This window comes from Phalaenopsis equestris, unplaced genomic scaffold (genome assembly GCF_001263595.1).
Source record: "Phalaenopsis equestris unplaced genomic scaffold, ASM126359v1 Scaffold000186, whole genome shotgun sequence".
NCBI classification, from domain to species: domain Eukaryota; kingdom Viridiplantae; phylum Streptophyta; class Magnoliopsida; order Asparagales; family Orchidaceae; genus Phalaenopsis; species Phalaenopsis equestris.
In genome coordinates, this window is record NW_018164628.1 from 232,719 (window position 1) to 260,638 (window position 27,920).

Below are 27,920 nucleotides of genomic sequence, written 5' to 3' on the forward strand. Positions count from 1 at the left end.
TGGGGAATTGAGATTAGTCACTCATCTTAAATTTATATGAAATGTGTGAAATTGGGCTATGAAAATTGATGATGATATTATAATTAATTTATATTTATGTATTTTTATAAAAAAAATTAAATTAAATTGACTTACATATTACATTGTTATTATGTTATATTCAATTATATTTAAATAATTTAATATTTATTACATCACTTAATTCAATATTTGGTTCTACCATGATTCAATCATCAAATATTAAATGCCTTTTAATTTCAATTCAATGTCCAAATTTCAAAATTTAGTTATATAACTATTAGCCTTAAATAACTAAAGAAATATATGTTTATGTAAAGGGGCATACATACCACACAATTCTAATGTATTTATATATCTAACACTTAAAGTTTCATATTTACATGCAAAACACTTAAATCTTATTTTCTTATAAAAAATATTATGATTTTTAATTTTTTAAAAGTGAAATATTTCTTTGTTGTCATGTTTATGACACAACATTTATAAAAATACTCATGAAAGTTTGGGCTTTAGATTTGTAAATAAATAAGAAATTTATAAAATGTATGTCAATCCTCTTTTTTTAAAAGGGGGATTTTCATACATATCACCTAATTCTTATATATTTATATATTTAACGCTTAAATTTTAATTTTTACATACATGTCACTTTATATCTGTATAAAAATGTATATTTTTTTAAGAAATTGAGAAAATAATATTGTTGTTGTGATATAAAAGATATAAGAGATCCAAATGTAAGAAAAAAAACTTAGTAAATGTCATCTTTAAGGGTCTGTTTGCGGCAATTCCAGCTGTTTGAAGAGACAATTGTGAAGCTGTTAAAGAAGAGAATGTTGTTTAAAAAGATGTGGTAAATATTATAAATATTTTTTTTTAAAATATTATGACAGAGTTTGTTAGGTCTGGTGGAAAAAATGTTAGTTAGATTTGGTGAAAAAAAATGCACAAGCTAATGGCAGTTTGGTCATTTCCTATCCCATCCTAATCTCCTTCTGAACTACATCCGCCGTTATATCCATTCCTTCCATGCTCTCTGGATTAGGGTTCCGGCGACTATCGTGCTCCAAAACTCTTCCATTGTTCTTTTTCCAAATCGTTCGTTCGGTCTCAGGGAACCCTGCTTCCTATACTTCATCTGAAATCCAAACTCTTATCCTCCGCCAATACAGCAATGGAAAATTCCGCGATCTCTTCCGTGCCGCAATATCGGAACCCTCCTTCCTCCTCGCCGCTTGCCGGAACCTTTGCGACGAAGAAGTTCCTCTCTCTTCTGATTCCATCAACCGCCTTATCTGTATTGAAGATCTCGCTTTCGATCTCCGCTCCGGTCGGATGGATGCTGAATCCTCATGCGTCAAGCTCTTACCCTCTCGGAAGAAGGGGCCTCATCTGGTCCTCCCTAATCTTAAGCTTAAAGTTGTGATGGAGGCAGTTCGCATGGCCCTGGAAATTGTTTACGAGAAGCGCATCGCCACCTTCGCTTATGGCGGGGGGGCGGGGGGGTCGAGCGGGGATGGGCCGTCATACAGCCGTTAGATATCTCAAAGCCGCTCTCGAAAACCCGAACTGGTGGTTCTGTGTGTCTCTTAGGAGACAAGCCATGGATCTCTGTCGGTTGAAGGCCGTTCTGGCTGAGAAGATCGATGATGATATATTGATTGGATTCATTGAGCGGCTATTCGAATCGAAGGCAGTTGCGATCGAGCTCGGAGGACTTGATTTGGGCCGAGGCTTTCCTCAAGAAAGTAGTTTGAACTCAATTCTTGTGAACATCTACTTCAATGGCCTGGATAAGGAGATTCAGGAGATTCGAGCGCAAGTACATCGCACGAATCCGAAATTAAAGAACCTGGATAGGGAAGAAGACTCACGGGTTTTTCATAAACCGGTACGAGTTTATGCTGTGAGGTACTTGGATGAGGTATTGATTGCCACTTCTGGCTCTAAGCTGCTAATGATCGACATCAAAGATAGGATCTTGAAATATGTTCAAAGCCAGATGAGTCTGACGGTGGACAAACTGAAGGCCTCCATCCATAGTGCTGTCTCCGAAAAGATGGATTTCATGGGAATGGAGATCCAAGCTGTCTCTCCTTTGGTTCTTCACCCCCCACTGTCTGAAAAAGCCATGAGAGCAAAGAAGAAGCATTTAAAGCAAAAGGCTGCCAAAGTTCTTGAGCTGAAAAATGCTCGTGAAACAACAAGAAAAAAGCTTGGATTGAAGATACTTAAACATGTTTTCAAGAAGCTGAAGCATGTTGGTGGGTTCAAAATTGACATGCATGTTGAGAGCGAGGTTAGAGAGCTGTTTAGAATGTGGGCAGAAGAAGTGGTGGTGGAGTACCTGAATTCCAAAGAAGAGTGCTACCACTGGCATAAAATGCTAACCTCTGGCGACTTCTTGTCTCTGAAGAGGGTGAGGGATCAGCTGCCTGAATCTTTGGTCGTTGCTTATGATCAGTTTCAGGAGAAATTGAATGAACATTTTATGCCCAAGAGAACTAGCAAGCAACTAGAAGAGAATGAAATGGAAGAACAAGACGAAGAGAAGAGATATGCAAAAAGAACAGTGGAGGATTTGGTACAATCATATGTGAGAGTAAATGCACCAATGGAGCTCGTGAGAAGGGCCATAAAACTGGCCGGCTTTACAAACTCTATGGGACGTCCCAGGCCCATCAAGTTACTGATCTGCTTGGATGATTCTGATATCATAAAATGGTATGCAGGCGTTGCAAGGAGATGGCTAGATTTCTACTGCTGCTGTCGCAACTTTAAGATGGTTAAAACTGTTGTAAGTTATCACTTACGTTTTTCTTGTCTTCTCACCCTTGCTGAAAAGCATGATTCCACCAAGAAGCAGGCTATTCAACACTATACCAAGGACTTAAAGATTATCGATGAAGATGGAGTGGAAAAAATGCATTTTTCCACTGAGAAGGAAATAAGGATGTTGGGAGAAAGAAAACTTTCAGATCCAAAACCTGTGGATGGTGCCATAACCATGGCTTTAGTCAGATTAGCTTTCAATGAAGACTCGTCTGTTTGTTTGGCCCATTTCTGTGAAAGCGAAAATACTGTTATTTATCGAGTTCGTTTGTTGCAAAACAGATTAAATGTTGACCCCCTGAATGAAGAGAAGTGGGTGCATGGGATGGGTGCAATTCATGAGGCTCTGAACAAAAAGTGTCTGCCTCTTTGTTCCAAGCATGCAACTGATTTGTTCTTGGGAAAGATCTCTCTTCAAGACATTGATTGCACCTTGTTTCTGAATTTGGATTGAATGATACAAATATAGTGAGGTTTTTGGGAAGACTTATAAATTTTTTCCCCATATTTGATGAACATCAGCAGCAGAAGCATTGACATATTGAAACTTGATTGAGGACACTTCTAACTGTTTATTGTGCTATTGGTTACTTATCTTTCCTGTAGAGATTTTGGTGTAAGAGAATCTTGATCTGCAGAAATATAATTTTTTATGGGCAGAGAATATAACTGGATTTCAGGGTATAGCTGTTGCTACATGAAGAGCAATGACAGGATATTTTCTCTCAGCTAAATGTTTTAAAGAAGCACACTTTTAAGTTTAGATTTTGATTCAGGTAGGTTACTTTAGATTTGAACATTAGTGATACAAAACTTTACTAGTATAGGAATCGTTTCGAATCACTTTTGATTTTTGATTTTATTTTTATATTTTCTTACTTGGAATAAAATATGTTTTGTATCTTATATGTTTGTTAGTTGTTTTTAAAAAAACTTAAAATAACTTTTAGATATTTTTAGTGTTTTTATAAATAGCCTAATTTATTATTATTATTTTTTTAAAAAAAGAAAAAGACAAAAAAATGCACTAAACAAATATGTTTTTAAAACAAAACCAAAAATAAAAACTAAAAATAAAAAATAAAAGTAATCCTAAACAAGCCCTTAGCTTATGAAGAATTTTTTATTAAAGGGGTTGTTTGGTAACGGCTTTAGCAGCTTTAGTAAATCATTAAATTTGGATTTACTAAATCCCAATTGTAGGGTTTTGTAAATCCAAAATTTAGGACAAAGTTGAGAAGAAAACTAAGACGAAATATAATCTCCCAAATGTCACAAGATTGTTTAAGAACATCAATTGAGTATTTCTAACTTTTGACATTTGTTTAGTGGATCATGATATGCTCGTGTTGCTTTGCAGATTAAGCATGGTTCTGCCGAGTTAAAAAGTCAGAAATTGATGATACGTTCATCATCGTCCTACACATAATGTATGTGCCATTGCTCAGTTATTTTTTCCTGAATTTTTTTGGTAATGGCATTTATTTTGTCAATATATTTATTGATTCCATTACTTGTTCGTGATTAGGAATGGTTAAAATCCTGTTTGGATATGACTAGTTTTAAGCTTATGTATATTTCATAAAATTGTTTTTTCTACCTAATTTTTTCTTGAATGTATTATTTTGAATTTAGCTTGAAGATTGCTAAAAAGTTTGATCCGTTTTTGGCTTGGAATAAAGTCAATGTGCAGAGCACACTTTGAATTGAATTTGAATTAGCTTGGAACTACATTGGATCAGGCTGCTCATGATCAGATAAAAAAGAAATTTAATCTATGAATGTGCATGCACCTATCATTATATATACTTTTAAATTCGAATGAATCTATGAATGCTTCCATGCATTAATATATATGAATCTATGAATGTGCATTTAGGAATGACTATGCATGTAGGTTGGACAAGATTGAAACTTATTCTATTAATTGAGATTGGATTAATTTTTGAACTTCGATTGAAGTCTTTGAGCAATGCCCAACTTGAATCAAAATCAGATTGTGAGAACCAATAACCATATTTAGATTGACTTGAGATCAGATTGAATGAATTTGGTCTGATCTTAAGTCAGGATTAGATCTAATCTTGAATTTTTTTCAGATTTGATTGTGATCACCTCATTAACAACCATACTTGAATACTAATATCTTCCTCATTTTACAAATAACAGAGCAGTAACAATGATAGGAATACAATCACAAAAAAACAACAACAACAACAAGAATAATAATAATAATAATAATAATAATAATAATGATAATAATAATAAAGTTTATAAATTATCTTTATGATATCAATAATTTATTGACATTTACTTTATCATCCTAAAAAACTTTGTCCGAAGTTGATACATGACGCTTATTTACCGATGACTTAGGCTCTGTTTGGCACAGCTGCAGCTTCCCAGCTTTTCAACTGTAGCCGAGCTGCCACAGGAAGCTGCTGCGGGGAAACAAACTGTCTGTTTGGTGCAGCTGTTTGAAAACAACTGCAGATCAGCTGTTTCTGGAAAAAATGTTCATTCTGTCATTCTTTGGTAAAACTGTTTAAAAGAAGACTGTAAGTGTGAAATTTTTTTAACCCCATAAGCAAAATTTATTATGTAAAAATTATTGAAACTTCATAGTGTTAAATATGTAATAAATGTAATTGTTGGGTAATTAGTTAATAATTTTTATGTAATAAATTTATGAGATTGATTAATATATTTTAAAATGTTAACTTGTTAGATGGGTGGACATATGAAATAAAAGACTTGTTATAGGAATGCTCTTATATTTGGTGACACGAATGCATTAAATCTATTTTCCATTTAGGATTTAACATATTATTAATGAATTATTTAACTCACTATTTTTTATCAAATATCGATGAAAACTAAAAAAAAAGCCAATTAAAGGGATGTCCATTTTTTTTTCATTTGGGTGATGGGTATGTAAATGTAAATGTTGCTTAAAAAAATAGACTGCGAATTTTAGTACCCTTTTGTGCTATATATTAGAACAAAAATTCATCGTTTACATAACAAAAGATTTCAGGGAGGTATATGACTACTGTTAAGTCCAAACTTCAATAATAACAGTCCAGAATTACATACATCTCAAATAACTGATAACGTAAGGAGAGAAAAAAAAATCTCTAAAACAATTACAATGATAATTAATAAGATAATTATATTATTTTTAACATTTACACGGTGTAGCTCTCGTGTCAGACTTTGCTCAAGTGATGTTCTCCAATCTCGATCAACGTCATCTGAGGAATCAATCGAACCATCCGCCTAAAGGAAGAAACTATACTGTTCGACGATGCTCCATGGGCAAGTATATAATTTCCTCCTGTAGTTGTGTGGCCGACATGACTTTAAGACATTAGAAGTGAGGGTTGGAGGCCACAGTGACAGAGTGTTCGTCGGGATGTCCCGGAGATCGGTGAGCTCATCTTCTCCTGAATGCAACAAAAGAGCAAAAACAGTGCAGGTGTAACAAGATCTTTATTTGTAAATGCTCATTTTTATTAATACGACAAAAATATACATTGAATGAGAACATTTATAAAGTTTAGGAAATTGAGATATACCATTAATACAAGTATGAATTTTGAATTACAGAGCCTAAAAGAAACAAATTAAATAACCAAATAAGGACAAAAGATTTAACGTGGTTCGGTCATGCTGACCTATATCCACAGGAAAGGAATCAAATATCTTCATTACTGAAAAAAAAAAATTCTTACATTGCTTCCAATCAACAATGTCTCATTGTCATTGCTTCCAATCAACAATGTCTCATTGTCATTGCTAAGAGACGAAAGTAGACGAAAAAAAAATGTGTGGCCATTTTCATACATATACAATGTATTCCTTGTGAAAAAAATAAAATGATGCCTTCCATGTAGCTGGTAGAAATCAACAATTTGTAGCAACAGAGTTAGCCATACATAGCACCAACAGCTTTCTCCATAACCAACTATCCCCATAATTCATATAACCGGTTCATTAAAGAGAGCAAAACAGGTTCAACCGGAAACAGAAACAACTTCACTGACCCCTAATTTGAGATTTTAGAACAGATACATCAAATAAAGTAACAAAAAAGAATCACCAAGGCACGACAAGGAGCTACAATACGCAAACCTTCGTATGATAGCAACTGTGTCTAAGTTTAAATCATAACACCTCATGTGGCAATGTGGTTAGTGTCTTCTTTTGTATAGATTTGATCCATGTTCGAATCCCACACTTTACATCTATTTTTCTCAATTTTAGTTTAACGAGCCAATTTCGAGCCGAACACGAGCCGAACACGAACACGAATATTTAAATCGAGCCGAACACGAACACACTGTTCACGAGCCGATTTCGAACACGAGTCGATTTCGAACACGAGCTATTTCGAACAAGCCGAATACGAGCCCAGCTTGAGCTCGCTCAAGCTCGGCTCGTTTACAGCCCCATTCACAGACCCCTGCTTTGTGATTTCAGAACAGATACATTAAATGAAGTAACAAAAAAGAATCACCAAGGCCAAAACAAGGAGCTACCATACGCAAACCTTTCATGCGAAGTTGAAACAATAAGCAAACCTTTCATATGAATTACCATATCTAACACCTAAACTTAAGAATGTAGCTGCTGCATAGATATAACTATCAAACAATGTCAATGATATCAAGCTAGATAAACCCAAAGAAGAAAAACAAATGAAGCAGTTCCCTTAACTCATTAAAATTCTCTGCTAATAAAGTTATCACACTTACCTATCATATAAATCAAGTACCCTAACTCATGTTTAATAATCTTTCACCTATCAGGTAGAGCAAATAATAGAGAACTCCCCCACCCTTGCATTCATAGACTTCCCCAATGATAGAGGTTGCAGCAACAACAACCCCATCCAGATGGGCAAATCCATGCCCATTTGGAATAAGCAAGAAAAAACTGCAGAACACCTCAAATGATGCAAATGAACCAACTACAATTTCTGGTTGCTGTAAATGTATTCATAGAATTCCCCAATATAAAACTTCACACCAGGGAATTGCAGCCAGGACAAACCACTAAACTCCAATGTATTTATATATCTACAAGCACAAAACAGGCTCAAGGGTAGAAGACAGAGAAGATGAGTGTAATGCTATGTACGCAACATAAAACTTCACACCAGGGAATTCCAGCCAGGACAAACCATTGAACACCATGCATAATGAAGTAATTATCTCTTGAATGCCTTACACAGTCACGACCCCATTTGAGGCCACATGAATTCAGAGCAAAGTATTTGAGCAAAGTATTTGCGCAAAGTATTTGCATCATTATATTATAGCAATAACACCCAAACATAACCACCATTATTTTTTTCACACACAACTGTAGAATGTACACAATCACCCTCCAACTAAAGCATTAGTAATCTGTTCTCGAAGAACCGTCATTTCATTTGCACCTTCTCCATCCTTCGTACAAATTGTGGTATGATCATTGTCACCTTGTGGCAAAGAATGACCAATGTGGTATTCATATACTTAAATAGGGGGTTCCTGTTGATTTTCTTCAGCACTGTGGAAATCAACATCAATTCAGGAAGGATGGCGCCGAATAAAATTGTGGAGTGCCATCATTGCTATAACAATTTGGACGGAAATGGTAAGATGACATATCGCGCACCCACTTCTTTTAAACCCCAAAATTTCTCTCGATAACCCCTCGTAAGGGTGAATATCTTTTGTTAAACATCTCCTTTCGGCCCCGTGTAACTTTGCTGGCTCGTTCAAGATCGGGTATGTAATATCTGGTATTAGGATATGATTTAAGATAACCTCGCTGCAATGGATACCCAACGTCGACCAAATAATACTTTCGTGAATTTTTTTTTTCATTTTAAGTTCAACATGTACAAAAGAAAAATTTATGAACTCATGATGCAATATGCCGTGCGGAGGGTGCAGAAAGTTGTATTGGGGATTCCACGTTGCATTCTTGAAAATTCGGCTGTCCTACACACTACCCTCCCAACCAGGCATGAAAAATGTAAAACACATGTTGAAATCGCAGACCGCTGTAACATTTTGCGTTGGGACTCCGCAGCAGCCGATAAATGCAACTTTATCATCGTTTCATATTCGTGCATCAATGTGTGTTTCATCTATTGCACCGATGCAGTCCTGAAAAGATCCTTGTGATTATGTTTTCCTAATTAACTAAATCAAAATATCAATAGTACATATTGTAATCTCAACATTAAAGAATGACATATAACGCGTATCGCGTTCAATTTTTGATGAAGTTCGTGCGAAAGTTGGATCCGATGGTTTTATGACCTGGTGGCAAGTTTCACAAGAGAATTCAAACATATGGTGAAATATCTGCTTATCGTCTCAGATGAGTGTTGGAACCGTTCCATTGCACGACAAACTGACTCATTTTGTGACAATATATATACAAAGTCATCGCTAACACTTCCTGTTCAGTCGTCCTAGATGAACCATATAGACCATGAGATGTATTGAGTTCAGCAAGTAGATCGGTGAAGACCTCTTGTGTCATCCTAAACATGTTCCTAAATCTGGTCAGATGGCCAGTAAAAAATTCTCCAACTCATCTATCTCTGACATAATTTAATGTATAACAAGACGAGCGATCAATGTAATTGTTGTAGTAATAAACAACCAATTGGATTGTAGCATTTCTCCTCCTTTGTCGTTCTTGTTCCCAGTCCATGCTGTTAAATAATTTGCAAAAAATAACATAACATAATCACTAATTTGTGAATCCACATAACATAACGCTGCAACTAGAATTGAAAAGGTAATAGCGAGGGACGTCAAATATAAAGCAAGAACGAAATGATAAAGTACAATAATGTTGTTCAATGTTCCAACGAAATACTAAATTAATAAAATGTTTCTTAACAAATATCAAATGTGGGTCTGTTTGGGACAGCGGGATGAGCGCGTCGCGCTGGCGGGCCGCGATGTGCGGGTGTTTGGTTCGGCGTCTCGAGCACGGCAGGACACCGTGGGACGCCATTTTGGCGGAAAGCCGGCTGCGGATCGATCCCCACGGCCTGCGGTCGACGATGGATTATTACATATGATACCCTAACCAAAATTCCTCTGTTGGACGTCGAAGCTCTCACGTTCCTCCCTCTCTATCGCTCCACTATCGCGGTCGATTCCATCACACAACTCCTTCCCTGTCCTCCCTTCCACGCCCCCCCCCGCGATCCACCCTCCCTGCGGCGTTCGAAGCCGCCGTTGATCATTTCCGTTCTCCTCTAGCCTACCACGAGCTCTAGCCTAACGATAAAAACCTCAATCCCTGTCGTTGCAATGGCAGCGGTAATTCCAACGACTACTTGCCTCCCGTCACGTATCTAGGGTTGCCGGGTCGACTTTCTTCCAGCTAAACATTGCTGACTGCTTCCTTTTTTACCTCAATAAGGTGAGTGTTTCCCTTTAAATTTGCCCCTGTCCATTTTTGCCCTGTTGAATCTTTTATTTTATTGAAAGTTTAGGTTTTACTTGGGCTCTGTTGTTGTCAAATTCAATTATCTAATCGGTGGGTGCATATTAGGAATCAATATGTAATCTTCCTGAAATTTGTTTATTTAGGACTGATTTGGGTTACGGTAATTGTTTGGAAGTAAATGAAACAATGACAAGTATTTGATTCGCTAAAAGTCACTGAAACTGTTCCTACCTTTTTTTTTAAACCAACTACATACATGGGAGAAGTGAGTTTAACTTGTGAGGCTTGGAAGTCATTTTCTTTTGTATTTTATGAAATTTAATAATAAAATAATACATCTATAAAATGAGAATGAGTTAGAATGATTATTTTACTTGTAATGGTAATAAAGTAAATTGTGTATCTGAAATTTTCTTCTGTTTTGAAATGAATTTCTGCTTATGAAGTATTAAATATGTGACTGTCACAGCTTTGTTTTAAACAGTTTTATTAAATAGGGGCAGAATAGTCATTTTTCTAGAAACAGCTGCCCCGCAGCTATTTTCACATAGCTGCAACAAACAAACACCCAGCTTCCCCGCAGCAGCTTCCTGCGACAGCGCAGCTGCCCCAAACAGATCCTGAAAGCGATGATGCCTCAATTTTCCTTATGGGCATAAAAATGAAGTAGATACGCAATCTGTCGGTCTTTCGAACAACTCTGAAAAAATCTCTGTGGATCGAATCTTGCAGGAGCTCCACAACAAAAAAGTACAGATCAAAATCATCAGCAATTTCTAGGTTCTTTTCCAAAATTTCCACCACATCGATAATTGAGGCTCTCTGAACCTTATGGGGGGCATTGTTCGAAGAATCTATCAGATATGATATCTGGTTTTTGATAGAGGTGCCTCTACTCTTTCTCTTACTCTCCACACGAGATCGCTTAGGCACATGTATATTTCCCTGTAGCGTCGACACCCCCGAACATATGGTCTAACTTCTCCTCGAACTCGGGCTCAAGTCCTGCACGCTTGAACTTTTTTGCTCCCGACACCACCTTAAAAATAAAACATCCAAACCTTTGGTTAGTTGGCAAAAAAAAAAAAAAATGATAAGGTGCAAATTAGAATTGTTTAATATTTTCTTACCGCAAGTCTTTCTGTCTACCACTCTTTTGGGGCATCAATTGTATTTTTTACCGGGCCTCGACCCAAACCCGTTGATCCTCTTTTTAATTCCTTCCAAATTTTTCAGTCCTTCTTGAACTGATTTCATTTTTTTTCATTTGTAGTCTATCATTTTCCCTGCCAGTACTTTCCTTGAAATTTTTGATAATATTTTGCCACCCCTCATTAAAATAGGTGGTGGGTCTGTTACCAAGTTCAATTTTCTTCAGGCATTGGTCGCAAAATATTATTTTTGTTTCTTTCTTCTATAGTGTCGGTGTACCGAGCCCTTTAGACTTACTAGCCATTATATTACTACGATAAAGTGAAGGCATGAGAAATAACATTGACACGATTTCTCGAAGAGGTACGGGCATGATAAAAAGCATACATTTTCAATTTGGTCCTTAACCAAAAGAGAATCTAATAAGTCATGCAGTGATGTAATTACTGCCCATATATGTCTACCATGAATGCCATAAAAGTTAACTATTACTCATGGCAACGTATGATATCATGAATGATTTGGCAATTGAAGCAAAGCATCTCAGCTTTCCTACTTACATGATCTACTAAACGGCAAAGTAATGCATACTAAAACTCTACATATTTTCGAAATTATTGAAAGGCAAAACAATGACTATATAGGTGTGATAGAGAAAATACCAAGTGCAACAATAGATAAACCTTAAAGAAACATTACATAGAAACATTTCAAGATAGCTAAACAATAGCTAAACTTTAGAGAAATGCAGTTCTCCACATTTTCACATAAAATTTTTTGTAGCAATTACGAATTGGAATGCCGTTTAAATGTTAACAACTCCCCAAAGGTTTTTGAATTCAACTTGAATGTTCATGTTGCTTCTTCCTCACTACACCATTTTACATTAGAACCCTAAAACTGAAACACAAGACTGTAAGAGTGAAATGAAGGCATCAAATAATTATTTTTTATAATAAAAGCCACTGCCAAATAAGAGAGCAACAAGAATAATATTAGAGAAGAAGATGGAATAGATCATAATTTGATTTTGGGAGGAATGATATGGGAATGAGGCCCATTGATATATATGCTACGGGCTATGCTTTGAATAGAATATCACGAAATGGCTCCCTAGCACTTGCCATAACAATAGTACCACCCCTGTCGATTGTTGCACCTGAAAAACATCCCAAATTATCGAACAAAAAAAAGCACTTCTCCAAAAATCGGTTTCATACAACATATTACTGGTAAGAAATGTAAAGTAATTAACTTTTTCGGAACCATTTTCGTAATGCAAAAAACAAAATAAAGTTTCCTTCAAATGTAGAGCCACTATGAGCAAAAAAAACTGATCCTTCATGTAAATCGGATGCACATGCTTCATAACCCCTCAAAATATACCACGAAAAACTCCTTTCATGCTACCAAATATTACAAATCCAAAACAGTATACGAAGCTGGCGATGGGAGGAAGAAGAAAGGGAGGAGTAGAGACGCATGGGGGAGAAAAAAGTTATTAGATCGAAGATCCATATACTTGGATTGATTCGTATGGTTTTCGATCGAGGAGCAGGGGAGAAGAGTAACAAGCTTTTCTTTTTTGCACGAGGGGAAGACATGGACGAGGCTTTACATTAGGGCAACATATCACGAAAGTGTCGCGAGGGTAAAGGTAAGAAATTTTTGGGGCAAACGCGGGGCTGCGGGGTTGATCCCGCGGCTAACTTTGCCCTAACTTCCTATCACCGCCCCCGCAAAGTTACGAAACAAACAAAAAAAAAATTTTGCTCGCCCAAACACCGCCCCCGCAAAGATACGAAACAAACAAAAAATTTTTTTTTTTTTTTTTTTGCGGCAGTTTGGGGCCGAGCCGCGCAAAAACCGCGGCCCCAAACAGAGCCTTAGTGGTTGAAGGAGTAGTTTCACAATATGAGATAGTGGGTTTGAATCACGCATATTGTTCTTTGGGCTTTCCTTTACCCAAAAAAAAAAAAAAATGTTAACACATGATTATTTATGGATAGCATGTTACCAACATTTTAAAAGAACTGGAGAATGAAGCCTCCTCCAAGGGTCTTGGTTGGGTTGTTGTACCGTAAGTATGAATAGTTGTTTCTCATCTCGAATTCATTATCTATGGAGCATAATGGAGGCAACTTAATCATTGCTGCAGATCCGCTCTAAGGTTAGAATATAAATTTGCTGCACCGGTAAATCTCTTTTCCTCCAAATCTATCTCCCCCTTCCTTTTTCCAGTTTTCTTTGCCATTAATAAATGTCGAGAAAAGTGAATATAAATAGCTTTTTTTTGCACTAATATGGTTAACCTGACTTTTAGTTATTGAGAGGACATTTGGGCAGATTATAATTTTTTTGGAAGATTTACATATGTACTACTCAATTCCTATGTATTTACATATCTAACACCAAAACTTCAATATTTAAGTACATGGCATCTTACCTATGCATGAAAAGGTGCATTTCACCTTTTAAAAGTTAAAAAAGCGGTGCCTTTGATGTTATTTAAAAGATTCTGGTGGTTTAAATGTAAAAAAGTAAAATAAAATTTAGGTGTTAGATATGTAAATTCAGCAGAATTGGGTCGAATGTATGTAATTGCCCCTTTTTTTCGTTATATTTGGTTACATTGAAGTACATGCGATGATTGGTATGCTATAATTTCTTTGGCCCAGCTGAAGTTGTCAGAATAAATGCTTTTTCTATCTTCTTCTTTGCAAATATATATTTTTTACTTAGTGATGGGTCACGTACAAATGCTATGATTTGAGTGATACGATAGCTATCAAACATCTTTTTATTTAGACATTTACACCAAGATTCTGCTGAAACTTGATGTGTTTGGCACTATCTCACTATTCTATTATGCCCCAAGCAGAGAGAAAAGGAAGACCATACTTGTCGGTCATGGCACTGTATTTCTTGAGGAGTCCTCCCTGCATAATTCCAGATTTATTGTAATAAAAAATAATAAAACAGCATATGTGGTTGAGAAAGTAGGAAACCTCCGTTTTCCCAACATTTTGATAATCTGAATATTTGTTGATGCTTGAAATTTTTCCAAACACAAGAGTAGTGTATTTGGCTCATATTATTCTTACAATGCCGCTAGTATTTTCACTGTACATTTTTCGAAGTCTCATATATTATGCGAACTCATAATTTATTTATTATGTGAATATTTTTTATTAATTCAAATAAATTATATTTGGAAAATTAATTTCACTGTAAAATGGATTATAATTCTTTTTTGTGAAATATTATATAAGCCGAAGTAATATCTTCATAGGGGTGAGCATTCTTATACAATATGTTAATTATCATTCGTTTGCAATGTCTTATGATGAATGATAGAGGGGCTGTTGGTTAGCATTTATATAGATTGTTTGACTCCTGGATTACATGCTTAGGGTTTAAAGGTTTGGAGGAGACTTCTTAAGAATATGATTGAATTGAAGGGTGAGAGCGTGGCCTTTGTCACACTGACCATATGAACCTTTCATCAAGCCCAACTTTGTCTCTGTTGGGATAATTTAAGTTTTATGTTAGAACTTGCACTTGATCCAACAACCATGGTGGGACTACTTAATACCCTTTGACTAGGCTTAGTTGATTCCCAACCAAGCTTAGCTAATAATGTTTTACAGTCATTTTAGATTGATTTTTAGACTCTTTGGTCATTCATGCCGACTTAGCTAGCCAATCTCCACATCCTAGGGATACCTTAGACCATAGTAGATCCATTACTTAATTTTGAACATGCATATTAACCCTAGCGAAACATTGACCAAATTTTAAACTTTGCATTTGGTCCCAAAACTTAGTTCATTCAGTTGATTCCAAATTGACCCTAGGTTAGATAAAGCATTTGTCGTCTGAAATTGGTTGAGGTTTGACTAAAGTCAAAATTTAGCTCAAACTCCTTGGGCCAACCTTGGCTTAAGATTTACACCACCTTACAGATCTAATGGATCCATTTCAAGTCAATTTTATCTATTTGGCAAAAATTATGCCTAATGGCCGTTTGAGATCACTAAAATTTTTTGTTTTTTTTTGCTTTGTTTATGTTTTGATTCAAAATATGATTGTTTTTAAAAACACCCTAAACATCTAAAACTTGTTTTGAGTTTTTTTAAAATATATTAATTTGTTTTTAGAAATAAATAAAAATAAAAATATAAAAAAACACATGAAATAAATGTCTTTAAAAATAAAATAAAATAAATAAAAAAACAAAAACAAAAGATAAATTTGATCCTAAACAAGCCCAAAATCTTACCTGAGATTGATCTAGTCACACTTTAAATCCTAAAGCGTACTCAACAACCTTGAAGTGACTCGAGCCACTCCAAATTTTGACTTCAACTAGGTCAATTGAGTGACTCAATCTAGTTTAAGATCAATTTAAATTTGTTCACATTTCACTATCCTAAGTGATGCTACCCCTTATTATCGGAATAGGGTGATGTTGGGTTTGCTTGATTTCCAATTCAACCTTCTTTTACTTTTGTGTCAACTGTTTTGGTTAGTTTTGAACTCTTTAAGGATGATTTCAATTAGTTTTCTCCAGAATACTTCATTGTACTAATTTGAGGTTGGAGACTTGTAGGCACATTATATTACTTATAAATTCTAAATGCAAATATTGAGTCCACTCTATAGTTGCCCACTATCTCCTCTATCCTCATTTGTATTTCCGATTACCCAAGCTCTCTCAACAGACCTTAAACAATAAGGAATTGTGAGTGCAGCTCTAGAAAGTTTTATGAGCTAAATGCTAGCTAAAATATGTAATATATTTTATTTTGTTAAATAAATACTAACTAAAGTAGCTCAAAAATTTTTCTTGAGTCACGCTCATAGAAAAATTTTAATCACTGCCACTTAAGGAAACACCCAAGAAAAAAAAAAAGTTGCAACTATGTAGCCATATTATCTTGCCAATAAAATTCTTCCAACTAAGCCTTGCACGCCCCTATCTCGTTGTTGAAAGAACACTTGCTATCACACCTATTTGTAATGGGATTATGGAGCACACAACCTTGGTATTTTGACCTACTGTAATGACTTTATGTACCGGGTTTCTGCTACTATTGGAAATTGAGAGAATTAAGAGACTAGCTTGTCAAATAAATTCAAGTCTTACATAAGAGGTCGTGGCATAATCACCAATAAACATCTTATGGCATCTATTTGGTTTACAGGCCATGTTGTAATTATTCTTGTGTGCTATAATTTCTATCTTTTGCAGAACCATGGTCACAACATTCGAATTAATGGTCACAACATTTGAATTAAGAAGAACAACCTTTCCTTTTATGATTAGGGAGGCTTTTGCTTTATGATTCAACTACTAATAAAATTTGAGTACTGGCTATTGTTGCATTATTTGTGTTATCAAGCTTTGATTATGGAATTTTATTTTGTTATGTCATTCAAAGAATGTATAATGCACTTGAATTTTAAATTCTTAGTTAAACTACTCATTTAGGTTGCGTTTGTTTCAGTGTTTAGAATTGAGAAATGAGAGACTGCTCAAAGCTAATTGCAGTGTATGGGTGTTTGACTCGTTGGTTCCTCGGATCGCATCCCTAACCGCGGCGGGCAGGGGTCTGCGTCCCGCGGTTTACTTTTATTTTCCTTCGTTACCCCCATGTGTAACAGCCCGTTCCCTAGAGCTCTTCGCACCCCTCAGTTTCGCAAGAATGCCAACCGGCCTCGCCATTCTCTGTTAGCGAGAGATTCCCCTATTTTACTGAATGTAACATTTTATGTATTTTTTTAATTTTTCTCTTGTTCTTTTTTCTCCTTCAAGTGGTCGTTCCTCTTCTTTTTGTTGCCTTCACACAGTGGTTTACATCCTATAATAGTCGGGATGGATCATATGTCATTTACCTGTGTTTCTCTCATTTCTTTGTGAAGACTTGCATACTATCCAATTAACCTTATAAATGCACGGTGGTTTATTTTTTGGGCTTTCAAAATCAAGCATGCAAGTTCGGTATATGATTTTCATCTTCATGTCTGTCGAAGTTGCATTAACTATGGAATTCTCATTAATAATTTTTTCTGAAGTTCATTTGAAAAGTTGATGTAATAAACATGTTTGGAAATATGGTATAATTTGCTGAACTCTTTCATTTGGCTGGATGTTATAAATTAACATTGTTTTAGCTATAACTTCCAATTTTTGATTTTCACTACTGTTTGGATTTCTCAACAGATTCATTGTATGTTTGGAATTTGTTGTTATGTGGGATGAAGTTTTCTATTTTGAAAAAAAATTGAAATTGATAAATTTGTTAGATCATTAATTTCTTATGCTTCTTTAGAGGTGAAAGTATGCTTCTTTAGAGGTGGAAAGAAGTTAAATTAGTATTATTATTTTGTTTAGGGGAGAGTATTTATTAAAATTCAGATAAAGATGATAAATACCATTGGTTAAAGAAGGGCCGCGTACCAAAATATTTTTACTATAAGCTTGTTATCCATGCTTGTGGTTTGTTCATCTTAATGTTATATTTTTGCAAGTATTTGGTTTGGTCCTTTTTTCAAAGCATGCCCTGACCAAATAGTCATTTATTTTGCTTTATTTAATTTGTGATTAGAATAGTGCTATCAACAATGACACTGAAATACATGCATAGTTGTTGCAACATGTAGATAGGGATGTACATATTTGTATATTGTTGAATTTTGATTTGTCCGTGAATCACTTCTAGAGAATAGAGTGTAAGTAGAGAGAGAAAGAAGAGTGAACGGTAATGAATAATAATTCTTGTTCTGATATATTTTGAAAAGCTTTAGGGGTGAATAATAATCCTTGTTCTTTGTTATTGATTCCTAACTACTTTTAAATAAAGCATGCTTACAGTGAAGGTTCTCATCATAAAATGATCCTTACTGTAATTTTGATTACTTTGTTGAGATCAGACCATATTTTAAGGTTTGAACCTCATCCATTGAATTCACTAATTCAATTATTTCTTCTTCTTTGTTTCAATAATATCAAATTCATTCATTGCTGTGAGGTTGATTCAGTAACTTTTATGCAATCAAATGTACACAATTGTCATTATTACATAATAATGTAGTTGAATGGCATGTATGTCAATCTTTCTTTTTGTGATGGATGGTCGAGGCACTTGTTTTATTGTCTTTTGTAAGTCTGACTATATACTTTATTTGTAAATCTGCCACCCAATTTCTCCTGCTCTTTGAAAATTGTGCAAATTTTATCCTACTTCAACTGGATGCTCTTTTATTTATCATATAACATTTGAGATCGTATATCAACCTGCTATATACAATAACAAATGTGCAACACAAGACACAATGTAGCATCCGTTATTTGGGAGAAAGAAATAAAAATGATTTTTTGTGACATTTGCTTGGAAGAGATGAAATTAGGAAATAGATCAACAACTCATTTCAATGAATAAAGTTGACAGAACATTACAAAAATTTTTTTAAGAAAGAACTGGAGGATTGTATGACAGAACTCAATTAAAGAACAAACGTAATTAGTTAAAAAAAGATTAGAAAATTGGAAAGAGCTAAATAGAGGATCTACTGACTTGATGAGATTCAATTAATAACACCATAGATGCATCAACAGATTAGTGGAAGGAGAAGTTAGAGGTGAAATGAATTTTAAATCACTTGTAATTCTATTTTAGTTATACGTAAAATTAGTAGACGTGATGTTTTTTCTTTTGATTGTATGAATAACAAATTATGTTAAATGCTAAAAAATTTATGTTTGGTAGAATCGAACTCGAGCTAGAGGAGAAACTTGATCTCCTGTTTAGTGGCATTGTTGCGACTGATGGACATGCCTGCACTTCTCAAGATTCACAAGAACATAACCCACTTAAAGATCATCATATGACATAAATGAACGCAGCAAATCAAATCATGCTAGGAGTCTACTTTCTTTAAAAGGAAGGGCATGTCGCAATAAAAATTAGCTCCGCCTATCTAAGGAGTCAAATATCAGAATTAGTTATAACATGCACAAATTTAGCTTTTGAGACCAATACCGCAAAACCTTCTTTATCTATTCTTGATGTGATAAAGATTTTAGAACAAACTGCAAAACTTTATGCAGATATGCAACATGAAGCTACCTGGGCGCTTTTTTTACGAGAATTGTGATAATTGATTCATATTAGTTCTATGCTTTTTTAGTGGAGTTCACTTATGATCTTTTGAATTTGTAGAACAACTACTTTTAATGTTAATGTTTTGACAAAACTCATTATTTTGATGTTTATCTTTTGTTATTTTATGGTAGAACAATTACTTTTTTTCTTAGCATTTGTAATGCGTCATCCTATTTGACACAATGAAAACTTATTCTACTTGTGTTGTTTTGTGTTGTGATGCTTTTACTTGTGATAGATTGTGCTCTGATGTTTGTTCTTGTCATATATTGTGTTGTGATGATGTGTTGTTGATATATTACATTGCAATGTTGGTATTTGTGCCATTATAATCTCAAATGATATTGATATTTTGATGTTTACACTTGTGATATCATGTGATACAGTATCATTTCTAAGTTTTTACAACAATGAATCCTATAGATAGGGAGCACAGAGAGCATTGCAAAAAACTCATTATACTGGTTCTGTGTGTGCTGAATGAATATTACGATTCATACATCTCTCGTACTCCATGTATGACCTTGACCTTTACGGGGGATAAATGGATAAATGAATTGCTTGGGGGTCATCCAATGAGATTTCATAATATGTTTCACATGAGTAAAATAAATCTTTACCGATCTTTTGAGTGAATTGTACACTAATTATGGTCTTAGTGGCTGTTCTAGAATGACTTCACGGGAGGTATTAGCTATAATACTGTATATTTTGTCACATAATTAGTCTGTAAGGGCAGCCTGTAAGAGATTTCAACACTCGTATGAAATTATCAGTAGATATTTTTCAATTGGCTTGAATGGTACGCATGTCTTCTGAAATTATTAGACATGAAGATCGAACTTTTTAAAATATTCCTAGAGAAATATCATGCGATCATCGATATATGTCATACTTCAAGATATCTTGCAATCATTCTTATTTTCTATAAATATATAGAAAATTTGAAATATAAACTAAATTAGATGTGATTCGGGACTGTGTTGGTGCTATTGTCGGGACACATGTTAACGCATGTGTATTAAATGCTGATAAGATTGCGTACATTGGGCGATGTGGTTCGCCTACACAAAATATAATTGCAACATGCTACTCTAACTTGTTTTACCTTCGTCATAGCTGGTTGGGAGGTTAGTGCTCACGATAGTCGAATCTTCAAATTTGCAACCGATCCTGTGTGCATAAATTTCTGTTGTCGCCTCAAAGTTGGTTGACATTGTAGCAAGCATTTATTAATTTTTATCAAACTAATGACTGTCAACTCTATCAAGAAATATTATTTAGTGAATGTCAGATATCCATTATAATGAGGCTTTCTTAAGTCATTTTCGAATACAAAATATCGCATCCGAAACTTTAAAAGGGGAGAGTCAAATTGTACGAGGAAGAAAATAAATGTTTTAAAAAATGATTATTCTACAAGATTTTATTGAGAGGTCTTTTAGTATGTAATTATTTAAATATGTAATTACGAGGTGTCCTTGAGAGGTCTTTTAGTGTTTGAAAAAAAAAAGATTATTCTACGAGATATGCCAACATATTCTTTCGATAAACAAGTTAAAATTGTCGCTACAACAATGACACTCTATAATTACATATGATGTCATCATTCACATTTTGTTGTTGATTTAGTAAGTGTAGATGAGAGCGAATTGGTGCCTCTAGAAGCATATGAATATCGCATGGGGCAAACGATGGTGGATAATGATGATATTTTAAGTCCTTGTGTAGTCGATGGAGAATGTGCTAATGAGATGATCAAGTTACGATAACTAATCACCGATGCTTAAGATAGTGGTTGATGTATTGTAACTGATATATGATTAATTGTACAAGCGAGTATTAAGACACCTTATATTTTTTATTATGAATATTTCTTTACTTCTAATTTTTGAGTATGTTAAAGAAGGGCATCCAAGGGTTCGAATGCATATACTTTTTTCATTTTCATCAAGAGATGCTCTACATTGCCAAATTTTAATCTCTCAATCTGAGTATTATAGAATCGAGAGCTTTTTGACTCATTTTAAGTTACATTTGTGCATTTAGGAAACTCTTACCTTTCATATCCTTCAATAATGAAAATGCTCTCATTTTTTTTTTTAATTATTATCATAATCATCATGTCTGCCAAACTTCTCAAACATGTTTTCTCCTTTGTCTACATAAGCTCTAATACCTATTTATTGAAGTATGGCAGCCCAAAACACTCGTTTTAGTGGCATCAAAGAGAGCAAAATGAGCAACAAAGGAAAACCAAGATATTTAAATTCATAAGAATTAAGTGGTGTGTATGTAAATGCCCCTAATTTTTATAAATAGACATGCCTGTTTATCTCAGCTCAATACTATGAAACTTTTGATTAAATGATTATTTTCTTTTTCAGTTATTTTCAACTTTCATTTTTCCTACCAATAACCTCAAGATGGCTGTATAGCGTGTAGAACTCTTTGAGTTTTTCAGCTTACTTTGGATTCAATCTTCTACATGCTTGCCTTTCAACTTCTTCATACATATCTGTATGTTTGACTTATATTTTCAGGAGAAGAAATTTACATACGTGCCAAACAATTCTTATGGATTTACTTATCGGACACCTAAAGTTTGATATTTACATTAGTAGCACCTTAGTGCTATAAACTTTTGCATAAAATGATTCATTTGACTTTAAAAAAAGTTAGAAAAAGGGGTACTTTTGAGTGATATGAATGTTAATATTAAAGTTTTGGTGTTAGATATGTAAGTATATAAGAATTGTGTGGTATGCATGTAGATGCACCTATGTTCAATTCTCAGAAGTCTGTAAACATTTTTTATGTAGATGCTAGGTGCAATCAATATAATTAGACTTTGTTATATGAAGTTTGAAATTTTTAGTGAGCTATTCTAGAATGAACTGAAGACAGCTTTGGCATGAGCATCCTGCCTTATTGGCTAGGTGTTAGGAATGTTAATATTAAAGTTTGAGTATTAGATATGTAAATATGAAAGAATTGTGTGGTAAGCATGTAAATTACTGAAAAGTGAGCTATTAGCTTATGAATCAAAATTATATGTGATGAGATTCATTTGTAGCTTTTCAATTTTGTTTTTTGTGTTGGCTCATAACTATTTTTTCGGACCTATTTATTTATTCTCTCATTATTTATGTGCTCTTCATTAATTTACAGGATTATGTTATAGAAAATGAGCTCTAAGTTATTCGACAAATTTCAAGGGGCCGGAACATTGACAAATATTTTATGATTGTAATATATCATGCATTATTTTCACGACTTAGAAATGCGTTAACGCTGACAGAAAACTTTATGGATGTCTGAAAAATTGATCGAACAAGTATTGCAAATTTTTTCAATGGGTAGACGAACCGTGCGATGTAATATTGGAGCAATGTGACGAAGGAAATGCATCTGAAGATATTGTGAAGAAAACTATTGAAGACTAGAAATTTTTTATGAAGATATTGCTATTATTTGATTTTGTGATTATAGCATTTATGTTATTGCTGTTAGCGTTATATTTGTTCTGATGGTGCTAATATTATTTGGATTATAAACTGTACTAATGTTGGCTTTATTGACTTTTGGTGCAGATTATGTTGAAGATATAATGCTTAACTCACGTTTGTGTGACTTTTTCTTTTTAGGTTATAAAATTTGATTTCTATGCTCCTTATTTCAGTGTTCTACCATATGTTGACATATATTTCAGTGTGCTCCTTTTTTCAACTAAAGCTGTCTCATTGCTTGAAAATGTGTACTTCAATTTTCAAAGGTAAAATGGTGGTATTTTTTATGTGATCTGAAAGATTTGTTTGTTATAAATGTTACAAATAAAATTTAGGTGCCAAGTAAACACAAAAGAATTGGGTGGTATGCATGCAGATGTACCTAAATAAAAACTCAATTGATATAGCCTCACATCAAAGCAAATTGCGAATTCTAAGTGCCTCTCACTCGGTTTTAGGGTTGTTAATGAGCCGACTTCAAACCTTGGTAAGCTCATAATTGGCTCAAATCAATTTCAAGCTTGCTCAAAATTGGTTCATGACCCAATCCTTTCTATATTGGGCTAACTCGGATTGATGTACACTTAATTTCGAGCAGGCTTGTGTTGTGATTAAGGTGGCTTGAAATAGAATTTTTTTTATTTTTTCTTTTGCTTGAAAATGAATTTTTTGGGCTCAAATTTAATTATATTTTAAATCTGATTTTAGTGCTTATCACAGAAATTCAATTAAGACGTACATTTTCTTTTGTTTTAACAACCATATTTCAACAACAACTCCAAGTTTACTATGAATAGTTGAGAAGACCTAAATGTAACACCCACAAGTAAATATTTAAGTGTAACACACCCACAACAGTACAGACGCAACGTTGGATGTTATCAAACCCAAATAAAAACTTGGGGCAAGGCATAAATTGATCAGATCATGGCACTGATCAGGACAAGCCACAAAACAATCAAAGCAAGACACAAACCGATTAGGGCAAGACATAAACTGACCGGGATATAGAACCAAGATTAGGAGTGTGCAAAAAGGACTGACATACAACTTAAGACAAAAAATAATGGATATATTTTTAGTTAATTAAACCATGCATAAATAAAATTTAAAGGCAAACATTTGAAATTTGGCTACGACAAACAACACAAAGTCCATGGCTTTTTGAAGTCCAAACCAAACGGTAACTGGCTAGCGCTAGTTGAGCATTGCAAAGCCCATGCAAGAAAAATGGACAGCAGGGAATTAAAATTAAAAAAATAAAATAAATAGTAATAATAATAATAATAATAATAATAATAATAATAATAATAATAATAATAATTGATATACCATCAACAAAATCTCATTATCCAACTTAAATCTCGAGGTTTCGCAAGGATCCCGAGGTGATTTTTAAGCAAGAAATGTTTAAACTTCAATTAAGAGTTACACAACGCCTTAATTTCAGCAAACTTACAGTTAAACTGATCGGCTCAGTGAAACATACCCCAAAATTGTTCTAATTTAAGTAAATCAAGCTTAGATCAAGCCATCAAACCACATTTGGAAGATTTCCTAACATATTTAAAAGATCAAACAAATGTCGTGTCTGGTAAGCTTATGGTCAAATCAATTTTCTTGGCAAGTTGAATCTAACGAGTCCAAAATCTCTCAATTCTAACATCGTTAAGGCGCTTATTTATCCATCAAATGTTGTTTGATAGAGAAAATGTCTTCGAGACGTTTGATCAAAGTGATTCATAATTCATTTGCACCCGAGACTTTATAAATTGAGCCCCATCCCTTTCAACAAGGGAAGAGAGTTGAAGCTTGGAGAAGGTGCTAGTCTCATCTTACTTCTGCAGTTATTGATCACCACAAACCATCGTCGATCACCACTCGCCAGCTGTCATCGATCTCCATCAGCCGCCACTCACTCCTTGCGGCGAATCACCATGCGAAGCAACAACCAACATTATGGAATCACGAGGAAACTTGCGAAGAGACGCATTATCCTGAACACTGGGCTGGCCCAAAGATAGTGCAAAAATGCGCCTTGAAGACAGTGTAACAACACACTTCGAAGAAGTTGCAACAACGCATCTCAAAGATGGGGTAACAACGCACGCCGCATATGCAGCTCCTGACTATGGCCCCCACGACCTACAAGCATCATTACAACTCACCATTATGTCTTGTGTGACTAACTACGACCTATGCGGTCCACAACTCGTGCAGCTCTCGACTACAGACCCACAACCTACAAACATCGTTAGTACTCACCACTACTTACATGACCAACTATGACCTACGTAGTCCATAACTCATGTAGCTCATGACTTTAGAGATGTCATTGCAGCTTACCACTATTGCCTATATGACGTACATGATTCACATCTCCCACGAACCCCTACTAACGCCTCTATGGCCAATCGAAGCTCCAGAAGCAACCATCTATGACCCAACTGATCAACTACTGTCATGGTTAAGAACTACAACTTCAACGACAAGTTTACGCTACAACCACCGTCTACAATACTCACTCAAAATTATTAACTGTACAACAATCGATTATGTTCCTTGCAGCCTATTGTTGCAAAGAACTACAACCAAATCATTGAAATAAAACTTTGTAATTCTATTTTCTTTAATTCAAGAGAAGAGTGGATCTTTTTACTCACAATTCATAGTGGATTAATTCAAATGGGCTAGGCCCCATTATTTTTTCTCTTTTTATGTGTTTTCCACATAAAAAATCGAGATGTCTCATTCTCTTATTTGTATTTTAACTATCTGAGTGTGTGCTAGTTTTTCATGCACTATTAAGACGATAAATAATCATTACTATACCGTTGTGAATCTTCAAACACAGATCAATAATAATAATAATAATAATAATATGTTATTCTATATATAATATTCATATGAATGTCAATACTGTAGAGGGAGAAAGTGAGGGATGAGGAGAAATAGAAAGAGTTGATAATAGGGTCATGTGGCTTCCTCTTAATTACTGTTTATAAATTCATGCAACAAATGAGTGAGAGTGAGGTGTTATTGTTGGGCCGAGCTATGGTGGGCTCCCGATTGGTTTAAGAAAGACAACAAAAAAGTGTAGATCATGAAACTTAAAAACATGTCAGAAAAAAAAAAGAAAATGAAAGCTTTAGTTCCCATTGGTGTAGAAGTACTGATGTTTGCTCAAAGAATTCAAAAGTTATGGCCAACAATGAATTCTTTTTTTTATTTTCTCACACCTTTGACACATTTATTGATTTCATGTCATTTTTTTTTCTTGAATTAATGCATGAAATGCATGATTGGTTGATTAATGTGAAGGAAATGGTTCATTTACTTTGCTTTGTAGGCAAGAAGGCTTGTTCTGCTCATGAGGGTATTTATGCAAATGGCAAGTTTACTATCAACCTAATCTTATTTTAGACATTCATTAACTTTTAATTGGGGACTATAAGTTAGGCCACAGAGTTCAATTGTTTCTTTTTATATTTTACAAAAAGTCATTTTAAAGTGCATAATTTTGTCTATCGGATTTTTAACTTTTTGAAGTTTCTATGACATGTATGCACCTTTTGTGGCTATAAGTTTTTTGTTAGGCTTCGTTATCAATGATCGTCAATTGATCGCCTGGACCATCATGGCTAGAGCAATTCGATCAAGCTAGCCGAAGCGAGTGATCATCCAATTAGTTTTTGATCAGATAAGGACACAATCTATTGTAAGATTGATAAATAATCCAAGTAACGATCATAGATCATATTACTCAATGCGAACTATAAATAAGAATCAATCCTTCTCATTATGTAGATATTCAATCTTTTGAGCATTGATCACCCTATAGCTATAAGTGACCTTCAAGTACTAACTATTTATAAAAGCTTAGTGATTTTAGATTCATCAGGCATCAATTAGTTCAAAAATTGGAGTAACATCACTCGCCCTTTCATCTTAAACATTGAACATTAATATTTTATGGACTTGCAATGTTGATTAACTGTAGACCGATGCCACCTTTTCTGTGATGCTAATTATTATTGTTTACATGCACTCGTTGATATCAAAATTTAGACACCTACAATCACACTCCGTGAGTGTTTTTGATAAATCATCAAACTTTCAACAAAGCCAAGAGAAATAATTTTCTACACTCTAGTTATTAGTATTATAATCTTATCGTCTCTTGTTACAAGAAATGATGAATCATTTGTAATGTAAAGTTCATGCAAGTGACATTATTTTGATGGAGGTAAACATGGTTGATACAACTCTAGCAAATCTCCATCATCTGACCAGAATCTCGAGGCTTGTCATAAATCTTGAGGTGGTTTTTTGAGCAAGAAATATTAAACGTCGATAAAAACTCATCCAAAACTCCGATTTCAATAAAGTTACAGTCAAGTTATCTGGCTCGATAAGAAGAACTCAATATTACAAAAATTAGTCCAATCTGAGTCAAACCAAGCTTAGATCAAGTCATTAAACTACTCTTGGAAGTTTTCCAGACATATTTAGAAGGATAAATGAATGTCGAATCTAGTAAGCATATAATCGAATCGAGCGTCTCGACAAGACGAATCAAACAAGCCCAAGATTGCTAAATTCTGACATTATTCAGGCACTCAAACGACCATCAAACGTCATCTGATTGAAGAAAGTCCTCCGGACCATCCGATTAAAGTGGTTCATATTCATGCATTTATTGCATCCATAACACTATAAATAGACCCCACCCCTCTCATGAGAGGGGGTTAGAGGCTTGAGAGAGAACATA

The 27,920-nt window shown here is 34.5% G+C and overlaps 1 protein-coding gene across 1 annotated transcript; it reads left to right on the forward strand.

Moving 5' to 3' along the window:
* The first annotated feature begins 957 nt into the window (after nucleotides 1–957).
* Nucleotides 958–23,204, forward strand: LOC110022337. The gene is given in 4 exon segments (XM_020721212.1): nucleotides 958–1,509; nucleotides 1,511–3,629; nucleotides 4,214–4,283; nucleotides 22,812–23,204. Coding segments are annotated over 2 exon segments (2,256 nt in total). The 5' UTR covers nucleotides 958–1,050; the 3' UTR covers nucleotides 3,308–3,629; nucleotides 4,214–4,283; nucleotides 22,812–23,204.
* Nucleotides 23,205–27,920: the final 4,716 nt, after the last annotated feature.